Below are 9,769 nucleotides of genomic sequence, written 5' to 3'. Positions count from 1 at the left end.
GAGACTAATCCGGCTAAAAGATTAGCAATTCGAAAATATCATCTAAATGACCGTGATGCAGTAAGAAGAAGATATATTCAACAAGGTCCTTGCCGATCTCGAAATCACAATTTCCCTCAAAGAAATTTTTATGGGCAATTGCACCGCTTTAATCCTCGATGGTTTGTTGAGTACGATTGGTTGGAGTATAGCATAACAAAAGATGCGGCATATTGCTTCTATTGTTATTTGTTTCAAGATGAATGTATTAATCAAGGGGGAGGAGATGTATTTTCAAGCATAGAGTTTACAAGTTGGAACAAGAAGGATAGATTTGTCGTGCATATTAGTGGACCAAACAACATTCATAATCAGTCAAGAAGGAATTGTGAAGATTTGATGAGACAAAATCAATCCATTCAAAGTGCACTTGCTAAACAATCTGAACAACAAAAGTTAGAATACCGAACTCGTTTAAAAGTTGCAATTGATGTGATAAGATATCTTTTGAACCAAGGATTATCATTTCGGGGACATTGTGAATGTGAGTCATCTTTTAATAGAGGTAATTATATTGAACTTCTTACATGGTATGCAAAGCGATGTAAAATATTGATGATGCGTTTAAAAAAGCTCCAAAAAATAACCAATTGACTTCTCCATCTATTCAAAAGGATATTATCACTGCATGTAAGATGGAAACAATTAAGAGTATCATTAAGGATATAGATGATGATCACTTTTCTATCTTAGTTGATGAATCTCGTGATGTGTCATGTAAGGAGCAAATGACTACTGTTCCGCGTTACGTTGATAGAAGGGGAAGCGTGATTGAGCGATTTATGGGTATTGTTCATGTTCGTGATACTTCTGCATTGTCTCTAAGGAATGAAATTGTTAATTTACTTGCTCAACATTCTTTAAGTCCATCTTCTATACGTGGACAATGTTATGATGGAGCAAGCAACATGCAAGGTGATTTAAATGGTCTTAAGATCTTAATGCAAAAAGAAAGTAGAGGTGCTCATTCTATTCATTGTTTTGCTCATCAACTTCAATTAACTCTTGTTGCGATTTCTAGAAGATGTGATCAAGTACAAGAACTTTTATTATTGCTTTCCGATATATTGAATATGGTGGGATCTTCTTTCAAGCTTAGAGATGAACTTCGTGAATCTCAAGCAGAAGAAATAGAAGAGGCATTACGTAAAGGGGAGCTTGAAACTGGTAAGGGTTTGAATCAAGAATTGGGTCTTGCTAGAGCTGGTGATACTCGATGGGGATCTCATTATAAATCCTTTAATAATTTTATTATTATGTTTGGCCCTATTATTGATGCGCTTGATGCTATTGCTGTTAACGAACGTTTTGAAGAGAAATGTAAGGCAAAGGGATATCTTAAAGCATGTTTAACATTTGAAGTTGTCTTCACGTTGCATTTGATGCGTACAGTTTTAGAAATCATAAATGAGCTTAATGCAGCCTTTCAAAAGAAGGAGCAAGATATTGCAAATGCCATGCTACTTGTTGGAGTGACAAATGATCATTTGCAAACATTGAGAAAAGAAGGTTGGAATTCACTTATTGATGAGGTATCTAAATTCTGTATAAAATATGATATTTTTATACCCAAATTTGATGAGCTTTATGTTATCCCTGGAAGATCACGTCGTAGAGTTTCTGAGTACACTATTTCGCAGCACTATCGTGTTGAGGTATTTTGTAAAATTATTGATTGGCAATTTCAAGAACTCAATAATCGCTTTGGTAAGGTGACAACTGATTTGCTTCTTGGAGTTGCTTGCTTGAACCCAACTCACTTATTTTTTTTTCCAATTTTGACATTGAGAAGATATTGAGATTAGCTAAGTTATATCCTGATGATTTTGATAAATATTCAATGGTTGACCTTCGCTTTCAGCTTCAGAATTACATTGTTGATGTCCGAGATCATGATAAAAGGTTTTCTGGTCTTAAGGGACTTGGTGATCTTTCCATAAAACTAGTGGAGACAAAGAAGCATGGGACTTATCCTCTTGTTTTTCAACTAGTGAAATTTGCTTTGCTTTTGCCAGTTGCTACTGCTACAGTTGAGAGAACTTTTTCGGCAATGAAGTTGATAAGACCGATTTGCGGAGTCGAATGGATGATGAGTTTTTTAGTAGTTGTTTGGTGCCTTATATAGAAAAGGATGTATTTAGTGTTATTCCTAATTCGGTTATTATGAATACCTTCCAAAAATATGAAAACTCGTCGAGGAGAGTTGTAGTAAGGTAATTATTTTTAAAATATGATGTCGTTACTATATTTATTTCTTTGTCTACTTTAAATGTCGACACCACTTATGAAAAATCCTGCGTACGCCCCTGTTCTGGCCCCGACAAATCCACTCCCTAAGAACCTCTATGTAACACAAAGCTTACCGCCATTTTTGGAGGAACCGTCTCGGGAAGGAGTTGGAGTAGGGGTGGGCATATATCGGGTAAAACCGATAACCCGAACCATTATTTATTTATTGGGTTATCGGTATTGGGTTATTGGGTTAACGGTTTGGTAACAGATTAATTTTTTTTATTGGGTTATCGGTTCGGGCTCAATTTTGCAATTCTGTTATTGGGTAAAATCGATAACCCAATAAGTATTAACTAATTTACTAGTTTACCCTTAAGTATATACATACTAGGGTTTCATAATTCATAGTTCACTCTTTAATTTCCCTATTCTTTCTCAGTTTCTCCGCCTCACGCCCTCACCAATCAGCTTGTCAAGACTCAGGCCGGCGTCAGTCGCATCACGCCCTCACCAATCAGCCCGTCAAGATTCAAGCCAGCGTCAGTCGCATTTCTCAGCTTCTTTCTTTCATTCTTCAGTCGCATCTTCACTTCATTTCTCAAATCAATCAGATTCTTCAGTCGCATTTTCATTTCACTCTTCAGTCGCATTTCTTAGCTGCATTCTTCAGCTTCATCTTGATTCTTCGTGTAAATTTTAGTTGCTTCATCTTCATCTTTTTCTTAGTTTGTTTGAAAGCATTCTGGCTCTGGATTTTTCTTAGTTTGTTTGAAAGCTGAAGTGAGATTTGTCGTGTGCTTTAATTGTTGAGCTGTTACGAAGTTATCTTGTGTCAGTTATTATAAAATTTGTATTTCATAACTAATAAACTTGTATTTGTTATTCATTTAGATCCCTTGTGTTTGCAGAAAGTGTCGAAGTAAAAATATGACTAATATTCTGTTTTTCATCACTGACTGATATTGGGATTTTTGTTTATATATTTTGGGTTAAGAATGAAGGATATAAACTTTGGTTAGTGTTTATTTTATTGGATGTTGCAGTAAATTTAAATTCTTGTGAAATAGAACAGTTCTGAAATGAGTTTTAGCAAAATAGTTCTTAAAATCTTATAAAATTATTTTAGCAAAACAATTTTATATCGAAACTGTTTTATATATTGCCGAACAATTTTATGCATTGCGAAACTGCTTTAGTTGTTTTATCTTATCGGGTAAACCGATAACCGACCGATAATGATGGATAACCGATTAACCGATAACCAATATCTTAAAACCGATAATATTCATAACCGAACTGAACTGACCGATGCCCATCCCTAGGTTGGCGGCCCGCAACTTCGAGAAGTTTTATTGCTCTTTCAAAACACTGCTTCGGGGCCACAATAACTTATGCCGAACACGTCTAAACAACTCAAAATCACCTCAAATTTTGCACACAAGTTCCAAATGACACATAGAACCTATTCTAACTCACGGAACAAAAATCTAAACCTTATAACATCGAAGTCAACAACCGGTCAAACCAATGTACTCTCCAAACTTTCAAATTGCCAACTTTCGCCAAATAGAGCAAAAATCTTCTAAAACCAAATGCAAATCTGGGCATATGCCTAAGTCCAAAATCACAATTCGGGCCTAACAGAACCATCAAAACTTCGATCCGAGGTGAAATATACAAAAGTCAAACTTGGTTGTCTCTTTCAACTTAAATATTCCAAATTGAGAATCATTCTTCCAAATTAATCTTGAACCACTCGAAAACCAAGACCGACCATTCACGCAAGTCATAATACATCATATGAAGCTACTCAAGACCTCAAACCACCAAATAGAATGTAAATGCTCAAAATGATCGGTCGGGTCATTATATCTCAACATAACTTTGCTGCAATGCGTGACCTAATTCAAATGGCGGTCCACATGGATTACCCATTGCCCAATTTCTCATACTTACCAAACACGTGTATAACAACACCAATCACGCGAAGCGCATGATCATAACCATGAAGAAATGGATAGCACAATATTCCACCAATAGGAAGACCATAACCGAGGCACCACCAACCATTCAATACCGCAAAAGCCATCTCGCTCGAGTTCCTTCATAAGGTCGAAACAGAACTGCAGTATGTGTGTAAGTAGTCAACAGTCTCACAACCTCTTGTGGCATAAAAGAGTAACACATGAAACATATCAGCCACGAATAAGATCAACCCTAGACGAATGACACCCCTCAACAATAGCCGTGCTAAGTAAACAAATTCAACCCAATGCAAAATACACATCCTTATTAGGCCTGCCAGTGGCCTCCAAATAAATTTCGATCCTCCCTTAATACGTAGATGACCCCCGAAATGTCCACAATAACATATCCATAACATAGACTCAGTCGTCAACCTCTTTACATACATTCACAGTCCGCAATCAAGGAACAATCTGCCTTTAAGAACCCTTCTGGTCTTCAAACCCCTAGAATTAGGGGTGGCATAATACCGACCGAACCGAAAAAATCGGTCGAACCAAAAATTTTGATTTTTCGATTTATTCGATCGTTTTGCGGTTTATAGTTTTAAAAAGTTCGGTGTTCGGTTCAGTGGTCGGTTTTAATGGTTTGGTTTTTGGTTTAACAGAAAAATCGAAAAAACGAATTTTGGTAGAAGTGGCCGGTAGACTTTGTCCACTGCAAGGCATCATTGTGTAGAGAAAGAAAGTGAATCAAGACATTAATAATGCATTATTCCCACACGCATTGATCGGCTATTATGTTGACACATTTTAGGAAATGTGAATCCTTGATAATGTGGTGCTGTAAAACTGTAAAACAGGAGACCGTTTCCATTGATTTTAGCTTAACTAGTCCTTTTTTTTTTTTGTTTTTTACCAAAGAAAATATTCAATTTCTTAAAATAATCGTATTATAGTTAAAGATTTAATGTGGCTCGTTATCTTTGAAAGGGAAATAAACTTCAAAAGACAGGTAAAAAGATTAATTACACTAACATCTCAGATAACTGTACATAGTATTAGTATATAATTTACTGTTTCATTTGTGTTTTTTTTTTTGAAAGCTTTGAAGTGATAAGCAGAAATAAAGTAGGCAAAAATACCTTAAACCACCCCTAAACTTGACTTAAATTATTAGTATCTTCCCCGAACTATGCCCGGTCTTAACTACCCCCCTCAACTTGGCCTTTTGAGAGCCATTACCCCCTTAGACGGTGATGTGGCAAAAAGTGTGGGTGCACTCGTCTGCCACGTGGATTTTTCTGTATATATGCCTTTTTTTTGGAAATAAAAAATATTTTTACCTTTTTAAGAATATTACTTTTTTAGATAATTCTTTTCGAATATAATTTATAATAAAACTTGGATAGAACTACATTATTTAGGCTAAATATTTTTATTTTGCAAAAAATAATAAAGTTTAGTTAAATCTTTTTTTTTTTTGAATTTGATCTGAAATAAAGATTTATACAATTGAAATAAATAGTCAAGTCATCAAAAAAGTTATAAAAAATACATAGTTTGAAATTAATAATTTTGGGTATAATTTTTTATATAGCTCTAAATTACGGTGCTCTAAAAATATTTTTTTTTACAGATTTTACCTAAAAAGGTAAAAATACACAGTTGAAATAAATAGTCATTACATAAAAAAAAGAAATTGTTTACCGTGAAAATAGTAACAACAATTAAATTTGTAAATGAGATTCTAAAAATATGTGATATATTCCCAAGCTAGTTTTTAGGGCAGTCGATGCCAGAAATGCTAAGTGTAAAGATAAGATACGAGTTAAGACGAAACAGTAAGCTAACCGAAGGGGCCTGTTGTCCGAACGCAGAGTAGATCGATGGAGGCCTCGGGGCCGAGGTTTGAGCCGGGATCGAGCTATCGGGGACAGTCGGGGAAGGGATAACAAGCAGAAATACGATTAAGTAAGGCTCTTTATGGCCAATGTATAGCTAGACGGGCAGAACAAATAAGAAACAATAGATGCGAGGTGGCCTCGGGCCAATAAAAACAAATGACTTAGAAGAAAAGAGAGAGAAAGATATTATTGCACTTGTGGAGAAATGGAGCAACTTGCTTTACAAGGTAGGGCGAGCCCTTTTTATATAGGAGGAACGACTCGATCATAAACGTGTGGAGACAAAACATAAAGTACGGAGATGGGATGGCTTGATGTGATACCTCAGCACAGGCTCTGGATAGGCCGGCCTTTGTCAGGTCGAGTCGTGTGATTCGGGAACTTCCCCCTTGGTTGTTACAACATGTTGTATTAGTCGAAATGCAACACTTTCCGGATCAGTTTGAGGCGAACCTTGAGGGTGAGTCTTGACCTTATCTTCGAGCTTAGAAGGTCATGACCGCGAGATAGCCCTATGTCGGGGAATCCGGCCCCCCAGATTTACCGTACACAGATAGTCTCCGCGTTTTCCAAAGTAAGGGCGACGCAAAGCGATGAGAAACGGTTCTGAACTCTTGCTTCCTGCGGCGTCTTTGCGAGCGGCTATGGGCCGCCAGCGCATGCAATGTGTGTCATTACTGCGGATTTCAACATTGACCAGAGCGGTTAGCCTCCTTTAATGTACCCATGATGTTCTTATAAATATTCGCCTCTCCCCTTTCGAGTCTTATCTTGCACCCAGAACCCTATAGTGAAGTTTGTTTTCCCTTGACTTTCGCTTCTCTTTTTAGGAGTGTGACTCCCCTCCCTTTCTTATTCTCTTGGACTTTCTCAAGGATGGCGAATACTTCAACTGCTATTTCTGAGGAGATCGCGGGCTCGTCTTCTTCGTTCCTTTCCCAAGGTGAAGTGACCGCTCCGCCTCGCATCGAGGAATATGTCCCAGGGCCTTTTGCGATGACATCAGATTTCAGGGTTAAGAGACCCTCCTCGAAGTCAGGGAGCCGCGAGCCGGTAACTCGATATGTCTGCTCCATAACAGATGTCGAGAGAGTGAGGGCCGATTGTTGCTGGGGGGATGCCGTGCTTGTGGAGATTCCTGCTCAGGATGAAGACATCACTGCTCACAGGGCCGGTTTTCTGAGCGTGTACACCTATCCATTCACTTTGGGGCCGGTTGGACCGTCTTTGTCCTCGATTGACCCGGTGATTCTTGAATTTTGCCGGAGTTACCAGGTGACTTTGGGTCAGATTCATCCTTCGTTCTGGTGCGTGGTATATATGATTAGGCATTACTCGGGCATGGTGAAGGGAATGCGCTTCACTTTGAATCATTTGATCCAAATGTATAGTCCTCGTCTCCTTCGCGGGGGATTAATCAGGCTTTGCTGCCGAGCCCCGAGATCCCTTTTTGCATGTACTGAGAAATTTGGGGATGATGGATGGTTGAGTCGGTTCATCCGGGTGAAGACGTCTGATTTGATCCCAGTGTAAGGGATGCCGTTCCTTGAGAAGTGGAACGCCGGGCGTAAGTGAATGCGGGGCCTTTATTTCCCTTTGATGTTTTCACTTTATGTCCCTGATTCCGTTGTTTCTTTCCCTTTGTTTTTTCAGTCATAACAATCTATCCTGAGCGGTGACGGATCTTCAGAGTTGGGTTGACCATTTGTACTCAGTCTGCCCGTACAACAATCGCACGTGGCGGGATTTATCTCGGGCCCGATAGGAAGCAAAAGACCATGGTGAGTTCTGAGCTTTGATGCATCCGCATTTTTTAGCGCAGCTTGCTGCCAGCGGCTCTGTCCTTTCTATGCATTTGACCTCCACATCTATGCAGGCCTGGGAGGAATTTTACTGACAAGGGAGGTACCACCCGTTGGAGGGGACGTCCCGATACCTGGAGAGGAGAAGAAAAGGCAAAGGGGCATGTCGGCCGAGCCACCGAAGATCAAAAGGTCCAAAATGGAGAAGTCCAAAGTTGATTCACCAGTCCCATCCTCTAAGGCGGTAAAAAATGCCCGTGCTGAAGGTGAGGGAGAAAACAGCTTCTCGGCACCCCTCGAAGGTCTTTCGAGATTGGTTGCCCCTCGGGCCGAAGGGACAAATGCTTCTGGACAGGAGTCTGATGTTGACGCGACCCGTCCTTATGGTGGCAAGGCAATTGATGGGCTATCAGGCACTGACCTTAACTCGACGGGTGTCCAGAATCCTTCTCGAGCTGGGACGCCCTCAGCAGGCGATCTGGAGGAGCCTCGATTGGAGAACTGGGATGAGAAAGGGGTGGAAATTCTGCCTGACCCTACAAGCCCGATGGTTATTGTTGATTCTTTAGAGGGGGAAGTCCTTCCATCCCCCGGATTGCAAGATGAGCCTCGCCGGGGTCTTTCCGAGGAGGGAGCGCTGATCGAAGGTGGAGACGCCCTCGGGAGACCGGCTACTATTGTAGAGGGTAGCTCAGGTGCCAGCGCCTCCTTTATTTTTGGCGAAATGGGAAGACTTTGTGAGCGGGTAACTTCTCCTGTAACTTTACTTGTCTTTATTCGTTGTTTCGGGCCGCTCCGATCTTCATTCTCTTGACCTTTTCACGTGATTTTAGGCCGAAGCACTTTATAATCAGGCCTTCACCCAGTATCAGGACGAGGCAAGCTGCCAGGAACATGAGAAAGCCTTCTTAACCGAACAGGTTATTCATCCCCCGTTCTGATTACTGTTTGAGTTTTTGCGGGATTTTATTGTTTCTAACCCCTTGGGCCCTAATTCATGCATTTTGAGAAGGAGAAGCTTTTACTGAGGGGGAGCTTCAGGCCAAGGATGCTGAAATCTTTGAGCTTGATCATCGTGTGGACGAGGTGGTCTCGGAAAGGGACAGCCTTAGGAGGAGAGTCATCTCGATTGAGCGTCAGCTTCAGGATGCAATGGAGGATAGTGGCAAGTATAAGAGTCTTCGTTCCGGGCTGGTGTATGCACTACTTCGGATCAGAGCCGAGGCCGAGGCGCTTGTATCTTTACACGGAGAGGGAGTGGTCGCTGAAGATTCTTGTGTTGAGAGGACCATTGAGGGGGCAGATCTAGTTTTTCCTCGAGCCGCGGACCGTGTTCGGCCGGACCTTCGAAGGTTGACCATCGAGGGCACGTTAGAAGGCAACTCGAGTGATGTTAAAAATGGGGGTGAGTCCCCGGAGAGAGGGGATGCTGTCGAGAAGGGACCGATAGAGGATCTGTGACCGCTTGGATGCAACCTTTGAGGCTGCCGATCTGGCGATAGATTTAGACTATGTTGTTTCTTCCTGTTGATCTTCCTGTTGATCTCCTTGTCTGTATACAACACTTTTATTTTGGCATATGTATAGGGAAGAACCTTGTGGCTTTATTCCCCCTTTTTGGCGAGTGAATATTGGACTCGCGGTGTTACTTTACGGCCTGCTTAGGCCAGTCGTTATGGAAATTTTGCCGTGCCCTTAGGCTTTTTGTAGCTCAATTATTTTCGGTCCAGTCTTCGAGTCGCATCGCGATTCGAGCTATAATTGACCCTTGAGTTTTCCTGATTCCCTGGTCGGCGACAGTGGCATTTATGCCGTGCCCTTAGGC

At 40.7% G+C, this 9,769-nt stretch overlaps 1 protein-coding gene across 1 annotated transcript; it reads left to right on the top strand.

The window, feature by feature from the left end:
• The first annotated feature begins 674 nt into the window (after positions 1-674).
• LOC107767866 (uncharacterized) lies at positions 675-2,971 on the top strand. Its single transcript, XM_075252913.1, has 3 exons — positions 675-1,694; positions 1,832-2,086; positions 2,711-2,971. Exons 1-3 carry the CDS (start codon positions 675-677, stop codon positions 2,969-2,971), a joined length of 1,536 nt encoding a protein of 511 aa, XP_075109014.1.
• The last annotated feature ends 6,798 nt before the right edge of the window (positions 2,972-9,769 follow it).

Source organism: Nicotiana tabacum, chromosome 5 (assembly GCF_000715075.1).
Source record: "Nicotiana tabacum cultivar K326 chromosome 5, ASM71507v2, whole genome shotgun sequence".
Taxonomy (NCBI): Eukaryota; Viridiplantae; Streptophyta; class Magnoliopsida; order Solanales; family Solanaceae; genus Nicotiana; species Nicotiana tabacum.
The sequence above is the reverse complement of the archived record's forward strand: the minus strand, read 5'-3'. Positions and strand labels throughout refer to the sequence as shown.

What these genes read in the sequence shown, in the direction of transcription:
- LOC107767866 (XM_075252913.1), top strand. Translation starts at nt 675, where the DNA reads ATGGAAACAATTAAGAGTATCATTAAGGATATAGATGATGATCACTTT. An exon ending in CGCAGCACTATCGTGTTGAG is followed by an intron (nt 1,695 to 1,831) that starts GTATTTTGTAAA and finishes GACATTGAGAAG; the next exon opens with ATATTGAGATTAGCTAAGTT. An exon ending in CAGTTGAGAGAACTTTTTCG is followed by an intron (nt 2,087 to 2,710) that starts GCAATGAAGTTG and finishes ATTCTTTCTCAG; the next exon opens with TTTCTCCGCCTCACGCCCTC.